General features: G+C 36.4%; 3 protein-coding genes across 7 annotated transcripts; all 3 read left to right on the plus strand.

Moving 5' to 3' along the window:
- Positions 1-881: 881 nt before the first annotated feature.
- LOC148690664 (replication protein A 70 kDa DNA-binding subunit E-like) lies at positions 882-6,974 on the plus strand. Of its 5 annotated transcripts, none has more exons than XM_088686310.1 (12): positions 882-1,168; positions 1,494-1,541; positions 2,255-2,412; positions 2,828-3,101; positions 3,216-3,312; positions 3,481-3,605; positions 4,153-4,234; positions 4,360-4,489; positions 4,619-4,776; positions 5,825-5,967; positions 6,360-6,484; positions 6,619-6,974. In XM_088686310.1, exons 3-11 carry the CDS (start codon positions 2,260-2,262, stop codon positions 6,482-6,484), a joined length of 1,287 nt encoding a protein of 428 aa, XP_088542436.1. In that variant the 5' UTR covers positions 882-1,168; positions 1,494-1,541; positions 2,255-2,259; the 3' UTR covers positions 6,619-6,974. The 5 variants fall into 5 exon arrangements, with proteins under 5 accessions (XP_088542436.1, XP_088542435.1, XP_088542433.1 ...); XM_088686307.1 differs by having other exon boundaries at positions 896-1,168; positions 5,825-6,262; XM_088686308.1 differs by having other exon boundaries at positions 896-1,164; positions 5,825-6,262.
- Positions 6,975-13,359: 6,385 nt separating this feature from the next.
- On the plus strand, positions 13,360-17,175 carry LOC137740705 (LRR receptor-like serine/threonine-protein kinase HSL2). The gene is made up of 2 exons (XM_068480535.2): positions 13,360-16,269; positions 16,599-17,175. The coding sequence occupies exons 1-2, from the start codon at positions 13,689-13,691 to the stop codon at positions 16,985-16,987; spliced, it is 2,970 nt and encodes a 989-aa protein (XP_068336636.2). The 5' UTR covers positions 13,360-13,688; the 3' UTR covers positions 16,988-17,175.
- Positions 17,176-22,024: 4,849 nt separating this feature from the next.
- On the plus strand, positions 22,025-27,515 carry LOC148690665 (uncharacterized). Its single transcript, XM_088685472.1, has 2 exons — positions 22,025-23,232; positions 23,278-27,515. Exon 2 carries the CDS (start codon positions 23,579-23,581, stop codon positions 26,357-26,359), a length of 2,781 nt encoding a protein of 926 aa, XP_088541598.1. The 5' UTR covers positions 22,025-23,232; positions 23,278-23,578; the 3' UTR covers positions 26,360-27,515.
- The last annotated feature ends 95 nt before the right edge of the window (positions 27,516-27,610 follow it).

Raw genomic sequence — 27,610 nt, forward strand, 5'->3', positions numbered from 1 at the left:
TTATCAGGGTGGATTTGTTTATATTCTTAGATCTATTGTTTGGTTGTATGATTTGCTTCTGTGTTTTGTTTCAGGTCACTGTGCTCTTCGTTCCTCGAAAAAGAGATAATAAATGCACGCTGATGGAAATATATAGGTTGTATGATTTGCTTCTGTGTTTTGTTTCAGGTCACTGTGCTCTTCGTTCCTCGAAAAAGAGATAATAAATGCACGGTGATGGAAATATATATCCTTAGATCTATTGTTTGGTTGTATGATTTGCTTTTGTGTTTTGTTTCAGGTCACTGTGCTCTTCGTTTGTCGAAAAAGAGATAATAAATGCACGATGATGGAAATATATATCCTTAGATCTATTGTTTGGCTGTATGATTTGCTTCTGTGTTTTGTTTCAGGTCACTGTGCTCTTCGATCCTCGAAAAAGAGATAATAAATGCACGGTGATGGAAATATATATATATATATATATATATATATATATATATATATATATATCAGCATGTTTTGGTTTACATTACGCCATGTGTTGATCATCCTCTTCTATTTGAGAGGCAGACAGAGTTAAAGATGGATGCCTTGCAGTTGCCCGATGGCAGTAACCAAAGCCCAGTCCTTGAAAAAGAGATAATAAATGCACGGTGATAGAAATATATATATTTATATTTATATATATATATCAGCATGTTTTGGTTTACATTATGCCACGTGTTGATCATCCTCTTCCATTTGAGAGGCAGACAAAGGAAAAGGTGGATGCCTTGCAGTTGCCTGGTGGTACTAACCAAAAGCTCATTCCTCGAAAAAAGAGATAATAAATGCGAAGTAGCAGAAATATATATATATATATATATATATATATATATATATATATATGTATGTATGTATGTATAAATATATATTTAGCAGGGCATAAAAGATAGTCCAAGGTCATGATGCGAGGTGGGAGAAAAACAAAAAGATAAAAATATATATATATATATATATATATATATATATATTATATTGGCTAGGACAAACCACGTGTTAATGATCCCATGCATTTGGCTTTTTAGCTCTTCGCTTTTATATTTCTTTTCTTTTCTGCACGTTTCCTCTCTCATTTGTCTTTCTTTTTGGTTTCGACTTCGGCGTTTTCTCCCCTCTCTGTGTCGCTGCTTGCAAATTTGGGTTTGTAAGCTCTTCTCTTTTATTTCTCTTCTCTTTGCTGCACGTTTGTTGTCATATTTTCTTTTCTTTTCTTCTTTTTTTTAGCTTCGGGCTTATGTTTTTTCTCCTCTTTTGGTATTTGCTGCTTGCAAATCTAAATTTGTAACTTCGGTGCTCAATCTGGGTTTGTAAGTTTGGTCCTCATTTTTGTTGTGCTTTTTGCTTTCCATTTTGTTTTGCTTTGGAGTTTTTGTTTTTCCTTTGCAGTTGTGATGTTGTTTTGCTGTTTATGATGTTCTTTCGTTGGAGCGTGCATTTTCATGTAATTTTTTTTTTTTTTTGGGAAACAGGTGCTGTCTTGAAGATTTCTGGCTGGAGTTCTTGCTTCCTTTTGTCAGGTATTATTTTTTTTTTACTTTTTCCTTTTATCAATTGACCTGGGTGTTATATCATACGTTTTAGTGTTCACTTAAATTTTTTTTTTTATCTGATTGGTTTTACTTCTGTTTAGACTGTACTATGGTATCTTTTAATATATCACGCTATATAAGTGTTATATATACTATATCAAATGTTGTTATTAAAGTGGTGATGGTGATGCTTTTGTTAATATGGATTGTGTGTTGTTAAAAGTGAAGAAGGTGATGTTTCTGTTATAACCAAATAAGAACACTATTAAATTAATTGTTTTTCCTGCTGCAATTTAACAACAATTCCGCCTTTTCTTATACGGATTTATTTGTGATGCAACGTTTGTATTTGTATGTTTTGTTTTGTTAACTAGATTATACTATTTTGTACAGACCTATTTAATGTTGACTATTTGTTGTATCAAAATCATCTTAATGCTTAATCAAATTTGATAGGATCAACAAATGATTTTTTTTATCTGATTGTATTAATCAAAAGAGACTGACAACTTATTTAATAAATGTATGTATTTTTATTTCACTATTATTATTGAATAACTGATCTCGCTCAAAATCAAATTTCAATTATAGTTTTTTTTTTATCCGTTTATAATATTTATAAAAATGCATATATTGTGACTGGTATTTTAAATCTCCTTGGGTGCACGGTTTATAAATTTATAAATATTTCGTTTCTATAGATTAAATGGAAAACGAAGGTCCAACTCCGCTTGATCAATTGGCGGCATATAAAAAGATTGTCAGAATTAAAGTACGTGTTTGTAGGATATGGAGACCAAAATACCCAGGCATGGGCGACAAATATACAGGCTTGCACTGTATATTGGTTGATGAAAAGGTTTGTCATAATTTTTTTATCAAATGACTTTATAAACGTTTGATCTTCTATGTTAAGAATGAATTATTATCTTTAAAGCGCATGACATAGTTTTTATACTGGCTGTGCTAAAGATCGTGTACAATTTATTTGAAAACTCTTTATTGTCCTGTTTTATATTCTCAAATCATACATTTGTTTTGCCATTTATCCTGTGCACTGCAAAGCTTTTTGTACACATGTTCATTTCCTTTGAATTGTTACTTATAGTTGTTAATTCACTGTTGCTATTTACGATCCATATTGCTATTTAATATTTATGATCTACACATAATTGCATGTTATTTCAACTATAAAATTTGGAACAATATGCTTACCCACACTGTTCTCATTATAACTTTTTTTTCCTTAATTTTTTTTCTTTTTTATTATCAAGCAACAAGCTATCGAAGCATCTTCTACTGAAATGGACTATGAAATAATAGTTCCAAAGATTGAAGCAGGCACTTGCTATGAGATCATGAATTTCCGTACTAACTATGCAAGGGCTCAGTATAGAGTTGTTCCACATGAGACCCAAATCATTTTCATTTCGAAGACGGTTTTTAAGAAGTTGGCAAGTGTCTTTCCACCTATTCCACGACACAGGTTTTTCTTGCAGGATTATAACAAATTATATCCTCGATTAAACAAATGTGATATCTTGACAGGTAATCATATACATAAATAAACATTTTAATATATGTTCGTGCCTATTTTATTCAACAATTTCCTATGAGCTTACCAATTTGTTTTTTTTTTTTTTTTTTTTTTCAAATTTGAAGATGTTATTGGCCACCTCATTTCAGTCCAGCCTGTAGAACCAATACAGATTAATCAGAGAATTGAGGACAAATGTGATTTGGTTATACAAAACATCAGGTCATTTCGTGTCCATAATAAAATTTAAAAGCTTTTTACCTGTCAATTCCATTTCAATAGGCTAATAGTCATATTCTTCTATTAAAAATAGTTCCAAAAATTTTAAATACAAAGATTTTCATGACTTTAAAATTTTTTTTATCCTTTTTGGCTTTCGTTGTTTTACAGAAATGAAGAAGCTAAGATCACACTATGGTCAGATGTTGCACATGCCTTTTCTGCTTTCTCATTAGAACAACTACACCAACCAATCATTATTGTTTTTACAAGCTTGAAGGTTAAACTGTTTGGAGGTATTTACTTTAATAAAAAAAATTTCTTTTTTTTTCTCTTTCTAATTTGTTTAGCTATTAAACTGACTTTTATTTTGTTTCTCTGCCCTTGCAAAACCATGTTTGGTGATTTTATTTTATAAAGCGTATTCAAACATTGACTCCATTAATGTCTCATATCTTTACGTATATGCATAAAAAAAATGTTAACTTATAATGTTACATAATTACAAGTGTAAATTAGCAATTTTTCTACACATCAATAAATACATTTCATTTAATCATGATCAAACAAAGCTTCTCACATAGAAAACAGTCAAATTGTTGATGAGAGATCTGCATCATATTGTATAGGTAGTTTTTCATACAAGAAACTTAATTTTCATGCTGCCCGTTTTGAGTTAGATATGATTTTATTGTGATACACTATTTAAAATCTATAAAACGATATTAAATTTTATAACCTACGATTTGCAATTTTTTGTTTGCCTGGATTAAAAACTATTTTAAATGTCAATTATTACACAACTTTTCTCTTTTTATATCTTGACTTTTGTTTAATGCACAGATAGCATCATCTTGAACAACACTGGTTCAACACTTTTCTTTATAGATCCAGACATTCCAGAATTGAATACATACAAATCAGTGTGAGTCCATTCACTCTCATACAATGATAATCATAGCGTGGTTATATATATATATATATATATATATATATATATTAAATTATTTTTATCTTTGTTTTTCCAATTTTCAATCTAAATGATTACAGGTTTTCAACCTGGCCTCATCCCATTAAAACACTGCCTCCTTCCAAGCAAGCCAATGAGCAAGACATTTTCCAAACTGGGAAAAAGATGACACTTGAGGAGTTAGGATATTTGGATCCTGACTTATATAAGGTATATAAAATGTTTTCTTTTTAATTATGTTCAATAAAAACGTTTTCAATTTTTATGAAGTTATTTCATAAAACTTATCTATTTAATAATTTGTCCCTGTGTTAATGCAAATTTTTCAACATTCCACAGAATGATACATTTTTGTGCAAAGCATCGATTAAGCGATACAATACGAAATATGAATGGTGGTACACGGCTTGCCCTACGTGCGCAAAACAAATGCATCAAGATCCAACAAGTGGTCAACTTATTTGCCAAAAGCATTCAAATCAGATTCCCACCCCATGGTAATAATTCTAACATTGTTTCAAATTTTCTATTTTATGAATTGTTGCAAGTTTAGATTCCATTTATCAAACCAATAATCAATTAAATAGCATCAACTACAACCTGAAACCCAATCACTTCATTAATAATTGCAATTAGAATCAAGATTTGCTTTCTTCTGTTGTGGATATAGATGTTGTTAATAAGATTTGTAGCATTTCTTTACTATTAACTCCTCTCTCTTCAGATTAGCATTAGTTCTTTTTCCTACAAGTCAGATATGTGCTAATAATGTTGAGAACAATGCCTAAATTAGTTTAACTCTTCTCATTTTGATAATTAATTTTTCAACTATCTTCTCCAACTGCAAATTAGTTTGATAACATTTTGGTTTTTAGCGTTTATATAAAAGTATTTCATTCCAATCAAGATGTCATTGATCTTTTTACTCTTATTTTGTCCAACATTTAGTGTAAAAACTAGGAGTTACAAGTATTACATTCCATTCACCAAATCATTCATATATTACCCAACCTAGCCATGTCTGTGTTCTTGATATTAGTCAATTTGTTTCAGGTCATGATATTTGTTCAAACTCTTGACTTGCATGTATTTTTCAAGTTGTATACCTCTCAGTACTGGTCCAATGAAGAGCTAACAATATCTCATAAGTTAATTCAATCTCATTTTCACCAAATTTTATCATTACTACCATGCCTTAGTTTATTAAGTTTTGCACCCAACTTCCATCTAAAAAAAACCAACAGCATCTAATGCCTTCATTTATTTAGTTTAACTATCAATTCAAATATCAAATAGTGTTTCAAATATTAGAAAAAGATATGTTATACAATCTGCAATTTCTCAACAGAGAAGCACAAAATACCATTCGAAGGTTCTGTTCTTTATAATGTTATTGCTTCACTTAAAAAAAAAAAAAATATATATATATATATATATGTATATGTATATGTATAGCTAATACAGGATAATTAGTATGAAATCATCCCTTTTCTCTGGCCTTTTCAATAACATATAAGGCTCTATATATTATGTTTTTAAATGAAGGTACAAAGTGTTCTTAGTTCTTGAAGATGAGACAGACGAGATCAGTGCTCTTATCATTGGCAGATCAGGTGAAAAAGTTTTTGGCGTACCCTGTAAAGATTTGGTTTTCAATCAGAGATCAGTGGATCAAAAACAGTTGCCAAGTGAGTTTCTTAGACTTATAGGGCAGAAAAAAATTTATCACCTTCGATTTGGAAGCAGAAGAAATTCATTGAACTCGAATGATCTTCTCATCTATAACATTTCTGAGGAGCTCACCATTCAACCAACAACTCCACAATCTCTAAGTAAACAAGTTACAGTCTCTTCTACAGCAGTTTCATCTTCAAGCACACCTGTTGACATAGTTACTGATTCACCTGTTGACATAATTGCTGGTTCACATAAAAGAAAAAGAGAATCAATTAGAAGAGCCCTTTTTGTACCGTTTAAAACAAGGTTATACACTATATATCAATATTTTGAACTGCATCTCAAATTGAACTCAATATGGTCTAAATTTATCTTTTTCATATCTTAAATATTTGTGATACAGTCAAGCAGAAGAAATATGTGAAACAGATGCGCAAGATCAGGACCAGATTCCAATCAAATTGTTCAAAAGAAAATCGTCACCAACCAGCTCATAGACAGACTTTGCTCCATACAAAAAAAAACTAGGTAACTATAGTTTATTATTAATTGCTCCATGCTATGAATCTGTTCATCTCAAAAATTTATTACACATTTATTAACATTATCTTTCATTTTTAGCTTCCATTTTTTTCTCATGATGAAAACTATTTTTTCTGCAGTGACTGCTTCAACCAAAAGCCAAAAACTTTTGCTCATGTCTTAAAGAATGTTGGCATCTGTAATCCAAAACAAACAAGTATCAGTTGACAATTTTGTGTGTGTAAATAGTAGATCCTCACATCAATTCCCCATACTTTTTTTTGTATATAAACAGTGTGCTCTTTTACAATATTTTTTGTTCAAGTAGTCATGCCAGTGAAGCACTAACTGTCAAAGGGGAATGCGAGGTAAATCATTTTTTGTATGCTGATGATAAGGCATTTGATAATGTCTTTTCTGTAAATTATATGTACTTAGACAACTTTGTAAAAATATTTTGTCCATTTTGTGTTTGATATTTATAACTCTTTGCATATCCTCTTATGCATAATTCTCCACCACAAATTTATATCAATATCAAAACACTTCTAACCTTAATTTATAGTTACTGCAGTATATTCTATGTGCACATCATTTTCTTCTTCAGTTTCTGCTGTTTTTTGTTCTCTAAGTTATATATGTTACCGGTGTTCACAACTAAAATTGATTACACAGACTTGAACTACATGTATAGTGCAAATTACATCACTTTCTGCCAACACTCTGCTTCTTTTTCTTATTATATTTTCTATGTTTAAATAGTATGAACATACTAAAAACCTGTTAATTACAAACTATCCATTACAAGTTTGCACTGGTTGTTTTCTTCTTTTATGTTTAGTAGTTTTAAGATCCGCAGCAACGCGCGGGCACCATTCCTAGTGTTGTACTAAATTCTATTTTAGTAACTAGGGAGATAATGTATATTCTACCAAATTTGACAAGTAGGTTCTTGGAAAACACAAGAAAATGCTTGTGTTCCTTTCATCGAGGAACTATTTGTCCCTCCATTTACAATTAATAAATCTTTACTATGTGAACATTATAATCAAAATTATTCATTATTTTTATTATCATTTAAAGATCATATATGCAAATAATTCGTTAGTTTGGAAATTTTTTAGTCATTCATATGCATAAAATAAATGAATAACTAATCATAAATATGCTACTTGTTACCAAAATCGTTGATTAGTTTAACACGCTGAATGACTAAACGTATGTATAAATGCATGCAGATATGTCGGTATATATATTTTTGATGTGTGATATCTACGTACTCCTTTTTACTTCTCACATATCCTTCTAATTTTCGGTTGTTGGATTGGATGAATTGAAAAAGATCAAATAACATATATTAACAAAAAATATATAAGAAGTAAAAAGGAATGTGTAGATAATACCCCATATTTTTCAGCCATATAAAATTCTCTGTCCAGAAATGTCAAAAATTGCACTTGATGAGATGACTACAAAATACAATTAATATTATTATCAATTTATTGCATCTGTAACCGCACATCCCCAGTTTCAATGGTCAAATATGCTAAAGCAGTCCACAAAGTAGCATAATCATTTTCTGCATATAAGTCAAATGGGTCACACCCATCCGACACTTACAGTTGGACTGGTTGACTAGAGAGTCCAATTAATCTTTGTTAGTCGCAGCAATAGTGATCTGTGAATTTACTATATCTAATACATTGTTGGTTGAAAGCATAACGTGATTTTGAAACTTGACCTCTAACAATGAAATGGACGGAGGCAAATGGTTTTAGCTCAACCACCTCGCTTTGTATCAAGCCCCACTGCTTGGCACTAGAAAGTGATGGCACGTATATAAACATGTACACAATAAATTTTATACATCACCAAAAAAAATTGGTCCACCAATGTCATCAGGAAATATATATTTGAGGAGACATTTTTAACCTGTTTAAATTCAGGAACTTAGCTAGAATACATACATTTACTTAATATATTCACTATCTAACAATTAGATATTCAACTAAATAATTAAATTCACATCTTAAGAGTATAAATAATTTGACAAAAGGAAAATATTACGCTCCATTCATGTATGTTTTACTAATTTCAATTTTAGTAACCAACCTGAATAATGAATCTCTTTTTGACTGAATTCCACATTGTAACCAACCAAACTATATAACTTAATTAACATTTTTTTTAACATGCAACAAAATTTTATACCAAAGAGTAAGAGATTTGACTTAAGTCACACAATGGAGTAATGTAGTAAATTTTATCGAACTCGCTATTTACAAAAATTGAACTTCAGACATTTTACTTATAAGTTAATATGAATACTATAAGACTGTAGTACTAATAGCAATCTAACTAGCGGCTTAATTAAGCTTCAAATTCCAATCCAATTGGGTCGCCCATTTGTTGCTGGCCGCATCAACCGTAATTCGTTTGAAGTTGTTATTAAGCATATATACGGGTGGTGTGTGTACATTTGATGCATGCCGCAGATGAGGTTTCATTTCTTACATGAGATAATTCAACGTGGGGGTGACTTTGGGGAACAGAAGGTTTTGACAGCTTCGAACCCAAACAACCGAGCCTTAACGGCGACGGCATGGACCCTGTTTCACCTGCATGGCTGCTAGCCTGCTAGTGTCTGCAACTTCCAATGCAGCAACGTGTCTAATTTATTCAACAAATATGTATGCACATCCAAATAAAAACTCATATATATATATGCTGCCCTTGACCAAAAAATCTATATATGCTCCCCGAAATGTAAATGGTTGGAACCACATAATTTTGTTAATTAATAGCTCCATACATAATGCGCATGCTTTATAGGTATCCGGGTTCGTTAGGTTTTGAGAATAGAGAAGTTAAATTCAGGAATCGGGTTCCTAGTTGTTCAGGATTCAGCCGTTGGAGAGACCATCCGGTACAAGTAGAAAGATACTGGAAATATCTTCTTCCACTAATATAATGATATTTGGTGCATCAGTTGTGTTCTGAGTACATTAAAAATTTTCTCTCCACCTGTCAAGGTGAGGCTCAACATGAGTCGATGCATGCATGTCCTGAAAATCTCAGTATCCTTGAAACTTATACATTCCTTGAAATGTAAATGAGATGTAAATGGGAAGTAAATATGATTTTTAAATTTCAAATTTGCATCTCTCGATTGAATATGTTCTAAGAGAATGAAAATGCTCATCATGGCCAAAATCTGTAAAGAAAGCAATTGCCTTGTGAGTTTAAATAGAAGTGGGTCAAATGGGAGATGCAAGCAATAATATTTTAGATTTTCTTTTGTTTGTAGGAAATCTATAGACAAATTTAGGGATGTAAAATGTTCATCTTGGCTGAAATTTTGTTTTTGTTTTTATTGTACGAGTTTTACTCCCAGGGACGGAGCTAGAGATTTTTTTAAATGGGGGCATCCTAACACAACCAAGTAAAATAATGTGTTTTAGGTTGTTGATAACAAGGTACAATAAAAAAAAATCTCTAAATTAGAAGGTTAAATTCTAAATTGTAATGCCCTCAACGAATGGATGAAGTAAATTCATATAAATATATTGCAGAGTAAAATTGTTGTGTCATTATGATACTTGATCAGTTGAATCTTATGATACTTGATCATTTGAATTCAATGTATGCATGAAACCCCCCATTTCAATTGAGTTTGGTTTAGGTTAGGAAACGCGGAATGTTTGGAACCAAACTCAAACTTTTAATTGTCATATTACATTTTTTCCTCTCACCCAAAAAACTGAGTGGGGGCGGATGCCTCCCTTGGGCCTTATGTAGCTCCGTCTGTGTTTACTCCTAATATGAGTGGGACTAAACTATATTTAGTGTATATGTGTTTTGATATGTAAGTAATTGAACAGATATTAGTATTGGACTAAATGTTTAATTACAATTAAACATTATGGAGACACATTTTGGACTCATTTTGTATTAAGTGGAGGTTAAAACCTCTTGGGAAACTGTTGTAACTACCTCCATGATAGGAGGAATGGTTACCAACACAAAGATAAAAGGTCTCTTTGGCCTCTCTTATCAAGTTAACGGGTTCAATATTGAGAAAGAACCGTTAGGAACTGAAAGAAGAGAAGATCAAAGCACGAACTTGTTCATGATGAATTCTTCTGCATGTACAAACTGTTGTTAATCTGAGTTTATTTCTGATTAGGCGTTCTAACTAACCGAGCGTGGTTTAATAGCTCTATTGATTTCATTAGTGCTCAGTTGTGTCCACATTATGCTTTCATGTGGTATTAGAGCCAGTTAACAAAATCCTTAAACTCGTTTAAAGATCAAAATTGTAATTTTTTATTTCGCTGCATTTGTTTTCGATTATTTAGTGTGATTCGTCTTGTACAATCTGTTGTAATAATATGAAGTATGTTGTATAATTTGATGGGTTTAAAGACATGTGGGAGCTGTAATGGTCCTAATGTCAGTCACTGATCACCTTTAATTGTATAACATATATAAATAGTTCGATCACACTCATATTGGAGAATTTAATAGCTTAACTCCTAATGTGAGTGAAACCAAACTATATTTTGTGTGTATGTGTGTTGATAAATAAGTAATTGGACTAAATATGTTTAATTACAATTACAATTTATGGAGATATGTTTAATATAAAACTTCGTTGGCATCTCTTCTCAAGTTAACGGGTTCAATAAACGCTTGTCTTATTGAGAGGAAGAACTATAAGGAACTGAGAGAAGAACAGATCGAAGCACAAACTCGTCCAAGATGAATTCTTATCCATGTACGAACTGTTCTTAATCTAGGTTTATTTTTTAATGACTTTATTGATTTTGTTAGTGCTCCGTATTATGAATTCATTCACATCTTTTGAATTGAGTCTCATTAATTAAAGGGACAAGCAAACGGGATCCTAAATTTACATCTTCTCCATTGGAGTAGAACTTCTATTTAAAGAGACAAATGTAAATGAGATGTAAATGTAATTCTTATATCTCAAATCAATTTTTTTTTTTTAATGGCCTACAAGAGAGTGAGATTCATATGCGTATACATTTCTATGTACATCACTTACTAGAAATGCTCTTATGTTAAAGTGCATAATCGTAATAATATGCATCTCTTATTGATAATCTGACAACATATACAAGTTACGCATTAAAATTTTTAGAAACAAACTCTTATTTGAATACATATATCATATGTGATCACTGATTTGTCAATTTAATTGTATGTTTTAATAAACTATTATAGGAGTCTCGTTTACTTTGTCACTCATACTTAAGATTTGATATCAAAGATTGAAACTAAAGTACTAAAACACATTAAATTATCTTTTACTATTCATAGTCTCACGCCAGTTTTCATTCTTTGATTGTTGTAACTACTTGTTGTCGTGTTTTTCTTAATAGCAATATTCTAATTACACTCACACACCACTTGTTTCAGGAGGTGTTTTTTTTTTTTTTTTTTGGGAGTAAACTTGTTTCAGGAGTTCAGTCAAATAAATTCACAACTGTCCTCCAACCAAGGGCTATTCTTCTAACAAGTTCCTCCATTGTTCGTATGTCCTCCATCACAAGTATACAAAAGGTTTAGGCATTATTTGAATGTACTTTTAAAATAATTGAAAGTGATTTTAGATAAAAAAAATTTAGGTTCCAAAAGTACTTCAAGTGTTTTCGGCAAGAAACACCAGTTATGTGCTTCTTCCAGGAAACACTTTAAGTGCTTTTCTAGAATTTACTTGAATTTTTATTAAGGATTGGTTCTAAAAATATTTTCACCAAAATCGCTTTCAATCATTTTAAAAGCATATTCAAACGAACTCTTATTCTTTTTCTTCAATGTTCTTAACAACCTATGGAAGAGTTTACAAAGTTGACTACAATATATGCATTTACTTAATATATTTATTCTGATTAGATACGAAAGAGAAATGATTTTCATATATATTTTTAGTTTTTCAAACATCATTCTTTATTTATAAACATTAAATTAAATAAGTTAAAAAGAATCAACGACAAAAATTAATCAAGGGATTGTAAAAGATTAAAAATTGTGTGTCAAATTCACTTTCCTCAAGTAAATTCATGTACAGTACCAATTCCTCCGTACGTTAAGATGTCATTTCTAGTCAATGTGATTACAGTAATACCGCTCCTAAAAAAGGGAGAAAATCAAAACTAGAGAAACCGAGTACTGCCGATTCTAAAATTGACGTGAACCAAACATTTTGCCGTGCTTGCTCCTCAAGCTGGCTTTATCCTTCACAAATATCACTCTAGTGTTTGACTGTTTGATGCTTAATTAGCTAGGTAAAGCATAAATTCCCAACCATGACAAACATGACATTGTTTCCCCACCCAAGGAAAAAATGGAAATAACTTTTCCCAATTGATTCTCATTCCTATCCTCCTCTGTTCCAAATCCAATGTCCCTCCCAAAAAAATCAAGGAATCACATGGAAATAAGACCATACTAGCGTTATTCAGTATTATGGTCTGGTCATATTTTTCTTCGTTTATAAGAGAAAGATCATAAGCTCGAATCTCGTAGATGACGAACTCGATACCAAATTAGGTTGATCATTGTGTATGACTTAACCAAACTCTTCCCTCTCCCTAATGTAGAATATATCATTATACTAAAAAATAAAAAGAGAGAGAAGCCATACTAGCAACCAAATCTCTCCGTCTTCTAGACACAAAATACAACGGCCCTAGTTCCCTACTTTCAAATTCTTTCTTTACTTTTCCCATTTCATTTTATTATTTTTTCTTCTTTTTTGAAAATATAACCGCCCATCAATTTTTGTCTTCTACTTTAAAAAACCTTTGCCAAGTTCCAACTCACTACTAAATATGTCACTTTCTCCTAATAAACCCATATCGAATCACGTTTCATTTGCTCCACTTAGCAATAATATCCTTCCAAAATTAATTAAACCGCCTCGAATACATTGAAAAATTTGTGGCGTTCAGTTTCGATTAAACTACCAAATACCAAACCCTTCTTTCTCTCACAATATCCAAAAAGATGAAGCAATAAAGCCCCTTCCATGTGAAGCCCCTTTGAAAATTCAAACCCTTCTAAAGCCTCCCCTCCCTCCCTTTTAAGTCTCCCTCTCAACCCCTCAAACCGTTACTTATGTTTATGACATGAACTTCATTTCCTCACTCTTCGAACTTTGATTTGTGTCTCCATTTTTCTTCAGATGACACAATTAGCACCCCTAATGCCCCTTTTAGTATTGTTTTCTGCACTGTCATGCGTTTTAACAGTCGCAGCATCTTTGCCCGGGGATACTCAGAACTTGATTCGGGTCAAGGCACAACTGTCCGACCCGGACGGAAAGCTCGACGACTGGGTTCCGGGCAGCAACCACAGTCCATGCAATTGGACGGGAATCACCTGCGACCGGGACAACCACTCTGTGCTTGCTGTAAACTTATCCGAGTTCGGTGTTTCGGGCGCGTTCCCGTTCGGGTTTTGTAGCATTCGGACACTCCAGAACCTCTCTCTGTCCGCCAACTTCATCAACGGCTCTCTCCAAACCAACACCCTCTCTCTCTGCTCCCACCTCCATGTTCTCGAGCTCCACGGTAACCTCTTAGTCGGAACATTGCCCGAGTTTCAGCCGGAGTTCACGGACTTGCGAATCCTGAACCTCATAAACAACAACTTCACCGGCGATATCCCGGCGAGTTTCGGCCGGTTTCCCTCCCTGCAAGTCCTGAGGCTCTCCGGGAACTTGCTCACCGGTACAATCCCCAAGTTCTTGGGCAATCTTACCGAGTTGACTCGCTTAGAACTCGCTATCAATCCATTGAAGCCCGGCGAGTTGCCTTCCGAAATTGGAAACTTGACGAAGCTACAGACCCTCTTCGCCCCGCAATGCAACATCAGAGGCCGCTTACCAGACTCCATCGGAAACCTCGTCTCGCTGATGAACCTCGATTTGTCTACGAATTTCCTATCCGGTCCGATTCCGGCAAGCATCGGTGGATTGAGGAGCGTGACGCAGATCGAGCTGTACGAAAATCACCTGTTCGGCGAATTGCCTGAGAGCATTGGAAACCTGACCTCTCTCCGGAACTTAGATCTCTCTCTGAACGCCTTCACCGGAAAAATCCCAGAAACAATTGCAGGACTGCAATTGGAGTCTCTGAATCTCAACGACAATCTCCTCTCCGGGGAGCTTCCTCCGATCTTGGCCTCCAATCCCAAACTGCAGCAGTTCAAGATCTTCAACAACAGCTTCTCCGGCTCCCTCCCGGAAAATCTCGGCCGATATTCCGATTTGGCAGAAGTCGACGTCTCGACGAACAAGTTTTCCGGCGAGCTGCCGAAGTTCCTCTGTTACCAGAAAAAGCTCTGGAATTTCATCGCAATGGCGAACCATTTCTCCGGAAATTTACCCGATACGTTAAACGAGTGTCATTCTCTCGGATACGTTCGAATCGAATTCAATGAGCTCGACGGCGTCGTTTCGGACAAGTTTTGGGGTCTGCCTGGTCTCTATTTCGTCACGATGAACAACAACAGATTCAACGGCAGCGTTTCGCCGTCGATATCGGCGGCTAATAAATTCTCGACACTTAAGATCTCCAGCAATTCATTTTCTGGCGAGCTTCCGTCGGCGATTTGTAAGCTTACGAACCTATCGAGCCTCGACGTGAGCAGAAACATATTCTCCGGCGACTTGCCGCCGTGCATAACGGAGCTGAAGATTTTGCAGAGGCTGAAAATGGAGGAGAACATGTTCTCCGGTGAAATTCCGAGTGCAGTGAGTTCGTGGACCCAGTTGACGGAGCTGAACCTATCTCACAATCGCATAACGGGTCGGATCCCACCCCAACTCGGTTACTTGCCGGTATTGAATTACTTGGATCTCTCGGAGAATTTACTCACCGGTGAGATTCCGTCGGAGTTGACCAAGCTAAGGCTCAATCAGTTCAACGTCTCGAATAATAAACTGTACGGAAAAATACCTACTGGTTTCGATTACAGTCCCTTCAACCTGGGGCTACTGGGTAACCCGAATTTGTGCAGTCCGGATCTGGATCACTTCCCTACCTGCTCCAAACCCAGATCTCCGACCCCAATTTTGATAGCCATTTTATGCGTGTGCGTTGTACTTCTCCTCGGGTCGGTTCTTTCGTATTTGAAATTCCGGTCCAAAGCTTTTGGCGGTAAAACGAAGCGGCTCTGCAGGGTCACTACTTTCCAACGGGTCGGGCTTAATGAAGAGGAGGTGATGCAATCTTTAACGAAGGAGAATCTAATCGCGACGGGCGGTTCGGGTCATGTTTATAAGGTTAAGCTGAAGACGGGGCAGACCGTGGCGGTTAAGAAGCTATGGGGCGGGGCAAGGAAACCCGAAACTGAATCCGCTTTCCTGTCTGAGGTGGGGACTTTGGGTCGGATCCGACATGGCAATATTGTAAAATTGGTGTTTTGTTGTAGTGTTGAGGACAGTAGGATTTTGGGATATGAATACATGGAAAATGGGAGTTTGGGTGACTGTTTGCATGGTGAGAAGGTTGGGCCTTTGGCGGATTGGGCCAAAAGGTACGACATTGCGGTCGGGTCAGCCCATGGGTTGGCCTATCTACACCACGACTGCGCTCCGGAAATCGTCCACCGGGACGTGAAGAGTAACAACATACTATTGGACGAGGACTGGACCCCGCTTGTGGCGGATTTTGGACTGGCCAAGACTTTGCAGCGTGACATGGCGGCCGGAGGTGGTGCGATGTCACGGATTGCTGGGTCCTACGGCTACATTGCTCCAGGTGAGGTTTTTTAAAAATTTTTTGGTTGGTTGCTTAATTTTGCTTTTTGGGTGTCTTAATAAATTCTCTAGGTGTCTTACTATCTGCCATGATAATTTTAACCTTGCATCTATTCTTGCTATCTGCTTTCAAAAGAAGTTTTATCGACAATTGTCAAAGGTTGATGTGAACAACTGTTAACTGTTGATGTATTTTAGTTCGTGATAACATATGTATTATAGCATATTTCAACTTATTGTTGGGACTAATTGTAATTTGATTGCTTTGGTTTAAAGGAACATTATATGAACATATATGCTAAACCTAATTGTGTTACATTTGGTTTGCAGAGTACGCATACACGCTTCAAGTAACCGAGAAGAGCGACGTCTACAGCTTCGGTGTGGTGCTGCTGGAACTGATTACTGGCAAGAGTCCGAATGACTCGTCCTTTGGTGAGAACACAGACATTGTGAAGTGGGTTAGAGAGGCTGCAATGTCTTCTCCTGAAGTAGGAGAAGGCAGCAATGACAAAGGTTTCTGCGGCGCCAATCTCTGCCGGATAATCGATCCAAGGATTGATCCGTCGACATGCAACTACGAAGAGATTCAGAAGGTTTTGAAGGTGGCTCTTCTTTGCACTGCTGCATTCCCAATTAACAGGCCGTCCATGAGAAGGGTGGTCGAATTGCTTAGAGATCGGAAACCATCTCGACCGTCCAAAATGATAAGCCCTTGATTCATTGTTGAATAACTCAGTTACCATCAGTCTATGGGATTTCGTAGCATTGTGTGTAAAGATTAGTGGTTCAAAAATGGCCACCTTGGTTTAAAATATTGCTCATTTTCAGCAGTTATAATGTAAGAACTAGAAGAAGAGAAAAAGTTCATATATTTATGAAGTAAACATCTAGTATTTGATTGCCACTCGCCACTCACTCGTTTCGGGTTTAAATTCTCTTCCTCCCTTCTCTTAGTATAGCTTCAAATAGTAATATCGTATTGTGAAGAAAATGATTAAGAGCTAGAGTTTGTGGTTGTAGTTAATGGTTGCAGTTTCTTTAAGACAAGGAAAAAAGAAAAGAAATGTAGAAATCTGTGAAGCATGCTTACAACTAACAAATTGGTTCTCCTCTCGTTATCAAACATTCCAGTTTAAACTAATACGTGTTAATCATTGTAATGAGGTGAGTAAATGTTGGGGATAAACCTACTTTTTGTATGCATGTATGTTCCTTTTTTATTTTCTTTTTAGTTGTGGGGAAAATTAAATACCACTCAAAGAAGCTTATGTAGGCTCCACGATACGAACATATGGAATTTTTCTAAGTGAAGTTTACAAGGTTTGAGTCCTCCATTTGTTCATCTTGAAAGGTACATTTTCCTACTTCCAACCAACTTCGTATCTTCATATTTTTCTTTTGCTTTCCAATAGTGATGTACAGGTTTTTTTTTTTTTTTTTTTTTTTTTTTTTCAGAGAGATTTTGATAACACAACTCAAACTTACAAGATGTGTCATACAAGAGTGTGTGTGTGTGTGTATTCTTCAGTGATCAATTTTTTGATCCGAAGAGATTTGCACAATTAACAAATGAGATACAATCCCTATATGGTTGCCACGTACTAGAATTAGGTGCAAATGATATCATTTAGTAAAAGGACAATTGAAGTGATAAATCAGGCATCGAATGCACACATAGAGCCACCGTTAAAATAACAGGTCACATTACACTACCACTAAAACAGAGAAATCACACACTTGCTGAAGTGACACAACACAAAACATTAACCATAACAAGCAAATTCAAGAAGGGAACCGTCAGTCAACTCGATTTCACAACGCTGACTACACTGCTCCTGGAGATATCCATAACATTCACCAGAGGAGCCGCCTCAGATCCGGCCAGGTAATGCTAAGGAGCGCAAATCCCCCTTGGAGAACTAGTCATAGCAAGTGGATCCAACCCACAACAACCACAAATCGTGCCCAAACCCACAAATCTAGCCCACAAGAGCATAGGGTGGGATAAGGAAGAACTTCGTCAAACGAAGGGCTATATACAAAATGGTGGGAGATGGGATGGTGAAGGGAGGTGCGAGGTGTTGGAACTAAATTCGCACACAGCCATGTGTGAAGGAGATGTACAAACACGACTACTTGTAAAAGAACAAACGATCGTACGACAACTTGGAACCGGTGGGATATCAACCAACGATCAAGTTAGTAAGCAATATATGAGACTTAAACAGTGGGTAAGACATTAAAGTGTGCAATATTTACGTTACCAGAGATGAGCCCTAGATGAGCAATATTTATACTAGCTAGTTGGGATTGAGACTTTTTAGGATATATAATCCATATTAAACCGAGAGAATCCTTAAAAGATATCTAGAGATAGATATTGCTTTCTTTTAGGAGTATGATTACTTGCAGTGTAGGCTAATCTATAGATTGTAGGAATCTCCAAGAATATGGAAACTATCTAACCCCTACCGAATTATATTTCCATGTCTTGCGGAACAATAATGGTCAATTTCAGCGAAGTCGACGGACATTGTCTATCTTTCTAGAACACAAGATGATGGTGGCATCGCTAGTCTATTTGTGCAGTTGAATTCGACCACAGATGTTGAGTCTATGATCGCACTTTGAGGTATTCATATTCTGATTCGCCTTACTCCCGTTCTGGAAAATCATGGTCACACAAGGTAAGGAAAATGGAGGGGAGAAAGGTGAGACGGGGGACAGGTGGCATGGCACGGTTTTGGGGAAGCGGAGGGAGAGTGGTGGTGCGATGTGTGGGAGGGGACATAATAGACGATAGGAAAAACAGCTGGAATGAAGGGGCAGAGGGCTGCCGCTGACTCTGAGTCGGAGCAAAGGGCCGACAATTGTGATTTTTTAGATCTAGGATTTTGGAAGAGATAGAGTTAGGGAGGATACAAGTTTTAGGATAGTGATGTATACTTCTAGTATATGGAAAATGCTACCCTTTTGGATTTGGTTGCCCACCTTCTTTTTCTTAACATCTGTTTAAGAATTTGTATAAAGGATATCATTCTTTGTATATTTAGGGGTGCATGTTGGAATGGTGTTTCTAATTTCGACATTAAAGTTTCTAAATCTGAACTTGAAATTTATGAATTTGAATATTTCAAAAAAATTGGAATGCATTTAGAATTAAAAAATTTCGAACTTATTGCAATATTTTCAATTCGAAAGTTTTCACTTATTTCGATAAAATTTTTGGTTGTCCCACCTTTCTCTAGTTGTGCCATGGCAACAAATTGCGAAAGATAGTAAATTCTAATCAAGGGAAAGACTATACAAATGTCCATACCAAAGGCAAGCTACATACAACAAGGCAATTATGCCAAACTAAACAATGCACCTAAACTAAGCATACTCGAGGAAGCACCAACAAACATCCAAGTAGAGTTTCAATGCAAATCACACGACACACATAAAAAAGTAAGGAGAAAAATCAGAAAAGACAGGCACACAGATAGGATCGCACCCCTTGCCTATGAAATTCAAAACCCTAACGTTCAAGCAAAGGAAAAGATGGAATCATGCTCGGATTTAGCACTGGGGCCAATAGAGAAGACAAAGAAACAGGAAGAAATTCAAAAAAGTAAGGAGAGGAGGTTGAATGAAAATTAGATTGATTACTGTTCCCCCAAGTTCATGAAATAGTGTGCCAAACAAACTCGTGTATGCCATTTTGTGTGTATCGTGTTTCGACGAGTACAGAAGGGGGATTCAATACATCCATACACGAATATGCATGCAATTATTTGGAAATGAGTTTGTTTTTACTGAGTTGAATTCCTTCATGAGACCATTTGCGATCTAGCTTTCGTGATTGGACGTGATTTGTAAATTGACTAATTAAAATTAGATTAATCACTTCGATTTTGGATTTGCAATGTATATCTTTCTTTCTTAGAATACAAGGATATATCTTATAATACAAGGATATTAAAAAAAAGAACATGGTATCGCATAAATGTAAAGTCTCTTAATCACTTGAGTTATAAATTACTTACCACGCACATTACTAAATGCTTTTAAACTAATAATTGTAATGTTTCTTAATTATTTGAGCTATAAACTTACTGGCACTTACAAGCTTACTGTGCACACTACTACATGCTTTTAAACTAATAATTGTATGATGTCCATTTTTTCTGTGTAATTAGCATTACACAAGCTTGATTATATTACTAACGATATGCTAACATTTATGTATGCATAAGAATTAAAAGCAAAAACATTGAGAAGCCATAGGATAATTACATTAATGGTGATACAAACTTAGGTGGAGAAGTGGAGAACATGACTTTAGCTAATTTAACTAAACCCAAGAAATTTTTTTTAGTCATATATGCGAACCGATGAAAGCGTATTATTTATTATCACAGAAAATACTGATAATCCTGTGCTAGCTAGGGTGGGTAACAACCAATTTGGGCGGAAGGCCAACCCTATGTACACAAATTAATTTTCTTAAATTTACAAAATGTTTAGTCATTTCAAATGCAAAATGTTAATTACGTTGTATCTCGTTATCTCAAATTCATTTTAAATACAATGTATTAACTGCTCTTATGGTATATTTTTCTTTGGCTAATAGATATCCCCATTGCCAAATTAATCCAAACTGTGTCCCTTCAAGCCATGCCATTAAAATATATCCTTGGATTGTTTATAATAATCAAGAAGGGATATATCAAAGAACATCACAAGATTGAAGTGAAGCAAATCCGTTCCTATGACAACCTGGCCGACCTGTTCACCAAGTCACTTCCTAAATCTACTTGTCATAAGTTTGTTTGAGGAATTGGTATGCGTAAACTTGATAGGAGCATATTCTTGCAACTTAATTAGCTTGTTCTCGTGCATTTATGTTGTGTTTATTTAGTTATTTTAGTGTTTAAGGCCACTTTTGTGTATTTTCAGATTATAAGGTCAAAGTGTGCAAGAAGATGCAAATTGGAGTCTTTTGGAGCGAAAGAGGAATGAATGAGTTGAAGACGTGAAGAAACGACGAATTCCTACTCCAACGATGAATTCTTACCAAAACGAGGAATCCTACTCAAACAAGGTTTCCTACTTGAAGTAGGAAAGTTAACCCTAAGTTTCCCGTTTTGGTAACCTTTCCTAATCTTAAACGTCCGTATTTTCTAGCCACTTTGAAGTCCTTGTAGGCACTTTAGGACACAAAACCAAGGCCCTAGCCCAATTACACAACCTTGCCGTGCCTTAACCCTAATTCCCTTCCCTTGCCGTGCAAGGGGGGGCACTTTTGTCCAATGTTGTGAAATTAAACCCTATTTCCCTCTCCTAACCTAACCCTAGTCGCACCCTTTAATTATTCCCTTTTTAATTTCTGATTTTATTTCCTAAATTCTAGCAGCCTTTAGGTGAATTTTAGTTAATAAAAATAAACTAGGGTTTAAATTTCTAAAACCCTAGGGTTTCCACCATTTAGCCGCACCTTAGGGACCTCTTATTATTTTTCTTTTCATATTTTTCAGCAACAATATTTAATAAAACAAAACAGCCACAAAACCTATTTTTTTTGCCTTTCTAGCCGTGACTTTCTCCCATCCATTCAGCCACCATAAGCCAATCTCCCAGTTTTCTTCTCTGCCGTGGCCCCCCCCCCCCCCCAATTGACCATTAACCCTAATAAACCAAAAATAAATCAAAGCCGTGGCACCTAATCTAAGAATTCCATTCCAGCCGCACTTTGTTCTCCCTGCCAACAGCCGCACCTTCTCCCTCCACTTTCCAGCTGTGCAGCCCACCATTCCATTCCTTTTTCCTCCCTAAGCCGCAATAACTCCCCCATTTTTCCACCATAATTCTTAACAGTCGTGACTACCATCTCCCATAATTCATTCTCTCCTTCAGCCGCACCTTTTTCCCCACAACTCCAGCCACTTCAACACCTGGCCGTGCCTTCCCCCATAATTCCAGCAGCCTCCCTTTTCTGCCGCAGCACCACCATGCATTCCCCCTCCATTCCAAACCTTTCCCCACCATTGCCGCACCACTAAACCTCCATAAACCCAATCCCAAAATCAGAAAAACATCCAAAACTCACCTAGACTTTCACTGCTGCAGCAAGGAGAAGAAGAAGGAGGGCTTAGACGCGCAGAAATTCAAGTGGATTCGTTGGGCGTTCTAGGTGTAATCCATCCTTTGTTCTTTATGTTTAAATTCAATTTTATTTTTCTTGTTGTGAACATGAGAGGCTAAATCCCTATTTAGCTAGGGGGTGATTCGAAACCATGTTTATGCTTGCAATATGATTTGATTACGTTTGGTTGGAATTTCATGAATGGTGAATTCAATTTGTTTAACTGCTTGATCGATAACTTATTTGTGTATGTTTATTGAGAGTGCACGCTTAATTTTCATGCATGAATATGACGCTAGAATATAAGTGAGTTTCACCTAATAGTTATGAACTTATATTCACAAGTAGTGGAGGTTGCTTATAAACAATCGCGTTAAATAAATTCTTGGCATAAGTTTCATGCAATCATAGTAACGAATGCCTCGTCAATACTTATAGTTTTCATAATGCTTAATGATTCTTGCTTGTATCTCTATTATGCAATTCATGTAGGGAACTTGTGGGGAATGCTTTGGGTTGTCGCATGCAATCATCCAATTCATTAACTTAAGGAAAACTTGACGGTTAATTTAAGCGGACCTAATTAACCCGGGGTGTTGAGTTTCATAATTCATCGAAAGACCAACTGAAAATCAAATTGTATGCAAGTGTGACATGTGTGGAGAAGAACCTTCTAGCTAGCATTCATCCATATTTTCATCACATTCATATTTACATTCTGCCTTTAAATTACAATCTGTGTATTTAGTTTAATTTCGTCAAAACCTGAATCCCCCTTTACCTTAGTGTCTAATTTAGTTAGAAAGTGTCTTAGTTTGTGTTTATAAGTGTTTTGTATTCTTTGAGTCTTTTGATTTGTTTTAGTGTTTTATTGTTTAGTTATGCATTCTTTGAGTCTAGTTTAGTGTTTTAACGTTTGTTTTACATTTTTGAGTCAGTTTCCAAGTGATTTAGTAATCCCTCCTAATCCCCGGTCTAGAACGATCCCTACTTGCATCTTTACTACAATTGTCACAAGAGGGTTTTAATTTGTGTGCTTAATTAGTTCGCATCAAATTTTTGGCGCCGTTGCCGGGGATTAGCAACTTTGCTAATCCCTTGGATTGTTACTTTCTGTTTAATTTAGTTTTTGTTAGGAATTCTGACCTTGTTTTGTTTTCCTTGTTTTAGGTACTAGTGCATGACTCGGAGTTCTCAACCGATTCGTGAGCATATCTCTGATTTTGACAGCGATTTTGAGAGGACTTTGAGACAGAAGAGGAAGCCACACAAACCAAGTCCACAACGTCCGGAATCTGACCTTGAAGAAGAAGAGGCTACGACAGGTGCATTTGAGGAACCACAAGTCATGGCCGTGGATACCCGGACACTCAAGGAGCTTTCGGCCTCGGGATTGGATAATGCAGCACCCTTGTGTATCCAATATCCCCCACCTGCCGAAGGGAAGACCAACGAGTTCGAGTTGAAGTCCAGTTTGCTCCACCATATTCCGAAGTACCATGGGTTGTCTATGGAGGATCCGAACAAGCACTTGAAGGAATTTGAGGTGGTGTGTTCAAGCATGACTCCCGTCAACGTCGACGGAAGCATATTGAAGATGAAGGCTTTCCCATTTTCTTTGATGGACAAAGCCAAGGATTGGTTGTACGACTTAGCTCCCAGAACCGTCACATCATGGGAGAGCATGAAGAGGGCTTTTCTGGAGAAGTTTTTCCCAACTTCTAGAATCATCCTTTTGCGTAAAAGGATAAGTGGGATTCAACAAGAAGAAGGTGAGTCATTTCCTACGTATTATGAACGATTTAAATCTCTTGTTGCTTCGTGTCCACAGCACCAGATGAAGGAGGAGTTGCTTCTACAATACTTCTACGAGGGGCTCCTACCTATCGAACGTCAAATGCTCGATGCCTTAGCGGGTGGAGCATTGGTGGACAAGACACCCAGGGATGCTAAGGTTTTGATCGCTAACCGAGCGTTGAACGCTCAACAATACGAGGGAGTAGGCCAAAGAGGACCTCCACGGCAGCAGGTTCATGAGGTAAGTTCCACACCTGACATTCATTCCCAGTTAGCTAATCTTACTTCCATTGTGTCTCAGATGGCCGAAGGCATGAGGATGCAAGGACCAGTTGTATGCGGGGTGTGTTCGATCCAAGGACATGCTTCTGAGAAGTGCCCACAACTCATAGAAAATGGTGGATGGGAAAGCGCCAACGCAATTGGGTTTCAAGGTCAAAACCAACCAAGGAACGATCCGTATTCCAACACCTACAATCCCGGTTGGAGAGACCACCCGAATTTCAAATGGAGGGAGCCCCAACAACCACCACAACAAGGAGGCTTCAGGCAACAACCCCCGGGCTTCTTCACCAAGCCATTCGCACCCACACAAGCACCTCCACAATCTGCCCAAACAAGTTCAGGTAACACTTTAGATAATGATACACTTCTTAAGTTACTAACGAATTTGTCTCAGGGGCAAGAAAATCAAGCCAAAGCCATGCAGAACCAAGATAAGAGGGTGGAGCAATTGGAGAGACAAATTGGGCAGATTGCAGAATTTGTGGGGAAGTTTCGTGAGCAAGGCCAACTCCCAAGCTCAACCATTCCAAACCCAAAGGGAGGGTTCGAAACGGCCAACGCAATCACCTTGAGAAGTGGAAAAGAAGTTGGCATTACATCCAAATCATCACCATCAAGCCCCGAAGAGGATGAAAGACGGAGAATTGAAGAGGAAGAAGCAAGCCAACCCACGGTAAAGGTGGAAACACCTTTGCCGCAAGCTTTAAATGACTCCAAATTGTCTAATTCGGCCAAAAAGGGTAAGAATGTGTCAAATTCGGTTCCGACTAATGTTTTTCCTTTCAATGTGCCTTTTCCTAGTAGGTTCATGCAAACAAAGAAGGAGGAGCAGGAAAAAGACATTCTGGAGACGTTTCGGAAAGTCCAAGTAAACATTCCTTTACTTGATGCCATTAAGCAAGTGCCCAGGTATGCAAAGTTTTTAAAAGAGTTATGCACAACTAGGAAAAGAATTTCAAACAAAGAAGTTGTGAAAGTGAGTGAAAATGTATCAGCGGTTTTGCAACGAAAGTTGCCTCCAAAATGTAAGGATCCAGGGAGCTTTACTATCCCATGCACAATTGGAAACACGAGATTTAAACAATGCATGTTAGATTTAGGTGCTTCTATTAATGTCATGCCATATTCCATTTATGCATCTATGAACCTTGGTGAGTTAAAACAAGATGGCGTTATAATTCAGTTGGCCGATCGTTCTAATGTTTATCCCAAGGGAGTCCTTGAGGATGTTTTAGTGCAGGTCAATCATCTCATATTTCCTGCAGATTTTTATGTCTTAGAAATGGAGGATTCGAGCGATGCTCCATCATTGCCACTCTTGCTAGGCCGTCCGTTCATGAAAACGGCCCAAACAAAGATTGATGTGGCCAAAGGAGCACTAACAATGGAGTTTGGTGGTGATGTAATTAAATTTAATGTTTATGACTCTATTAAGAATCCTAACGATAGCCGTTCTTGCTTTGTCGTAGATATGCATAAGGACAAAGGGCCGAAAGGATCCACACTTACCACGAAGGATGTATCAAGCACCACCATTGGAGAAGAACTTGGAGTGATTGGTCTACAACCACCCAATATGGCCGAAAGTAGCCATAGTAACATTGTTGAAAGGGCTGCCATTTTTGAGCCCTCACCACACTATGTTTGTAAGTCTTCAATTCCAATCTCAATTCCTATTTCAACTAATAGGTTGTTACCTTCGTTGGTGCAGGAGCCCAATCGATATAAAGGTGGTGGGAGCAGTTATATGGATTGTCGGAACCGAAACACCACTATCAGGGAGGATCATTATCCCCGCCCATTCAGTGAGCCATACTACGAGAAATTTCAAGAAGTATACCGTGGAGGACATACCCCTCCATGCCGTGAGCCAGAGTGAAGATTAAAAGAAGGTTTCGTCCGGCTGGAAGACGTTAAAGCAAGCGCTTCTTGGGAGGCAACCCATGCATTCAACAAGGAGAAGATGGAATTTACACTCCATAACCAGATTTGCGTCCCTAACCTCTTCTCTTTGTTATTTACATTCTGCCATGTTTAATGAGTTAGTTGCTGTTTATGTGTTTGCTTGTGTTTGGTGTGATGTTAAGCTTGAAACATTGAGGACAATGTTTAGTTTAAGTGTGGGGGGGGTAACATTCTGTTTTGAGATATTTTTGCATGAAATTCGTAGGGTTTTACCACCTAACATGTCTAAACTTGTTTCCCACTGTTTTTAAGTGTTTTTAAGCTATTTTAGAGTGTTTTAGAGTATGTTGACTTAAAAATCCGAAAATCCCATAAAAATTTGAAAAATTGCTTTGAAAAACCCAAAAAGAGTTGTTTTTGTGTGTTTGTTTGTGTCGTAGGTTACCTTCCAACACAATGATGAGGATTTGGTTTTTAATTGCATGATGGTTAAAGAAAGTTACAAACATGGATGGACGTTTGATATACTCTTTGGTTTATGCTTGTTTGTAGTTATAGTTTACGAATTCACATGTAATCACAAATGATAAAAATCAGTTTTTGTAACATGCTTGAAGGAAGGAACTCAAACTAACGCTACATCCCTGTGAGAGTTGAGCCTAAACGTTTATTTGGAGAGTAATAATCTGTGCATCATTGTTTTCTAAAGTCGTTGCATGATCTCATTATTCATTGCTTGGTTAATACTTAGAAGGCGTTTTCATCACTTAGTTCCAAATGCTAGAACTCATGCCCATTTCATTCAAAGCATGTCATTGATTTGCATAACACGTATTCAAGATGAAGTTGTGTAGTGACCACCACCAAAAGCCAAATAGCCATGTGCCCTTAACTCATTTTGTGTTTAAGTTTAACCCCATTGAGCTTTGTTAGCCCATGTTCTTTGTTAACCCATATCATCCTCACCTAGCCTAGATTAGGACCATCCTTACCCTTGTTCTTGAAGCATAGTAAGCATGAATGAATTCCCTTTGATTAATGTGTTGCAGAAAATAAGTGTGGGGGAAGGATTACTGATATGAGTTTATGTGCTATAGGCATGGTTAAAAAAAAAAAAAAAAAAAAAAAAAAAAAAAAAAAAGAAAAAAAGTGAAAAAAAAAAAAAGTTGAAAATAGTTGAAAAGTATTGGTTGTTGAAGTAAGGGCCCAAAACAATGAATTAGGC

Source organism: Pyrus communis, chromosome 15 (assembly GCF_041283825.1).
Source record: "Pyrus communis isolate YQ-2024b chromosome 15, ASM4128382v1, whole genome shotgun sequence".
Lineage (NCBI taxonomy): Eukaryota > Viridiplantae > Streptophyta > Magnoliopsida > Rosales > Rosaceae > Pyrus > Pyrus communis.

Coding starts and splice junctions, on each gene's coding strand:
- LOC148690664 (XM_088686306.1), top strand. CDS start 2,260: ATGGAAAACGAAGGTCCAACTCCGCTTGATCAATTGGCGGCATATAAA. Junction 3,102..3,215: donor CAAATGTGATATCTTGACAG/GTAATCATATAC, acceptor TCAAATTTGAAG/ATGTTATTGGCCACCTCATT. Junction 3,313..3,480: donor TTGGTTATACAAAACATCAG/GTCATTTCGTGT, acceptor GTTGTTTTACAG/AAATGAAGAAGCTAAGATCA.
- LOC137740705 (XM_068480535.2), top strand. CDS start 13,689: ATGACACAATTAGCACCCCTAATGCCCCTTTTAGTATTGTTTTCTGCA. Junction 16,270..16,598: donor CTACGGCTACATTGCTCCAG/GTGAGGTTTTTT, acceptor TTTGGTTTGCAG/AGTACGCATACACGCTTCAA.
- LOC148690665 (XM_088685472.1), top strand. CDS start 23,579: ATGACTCGGAGTTCTCAACCGATTCGTGAGCATATCTCTGATTTTGAC.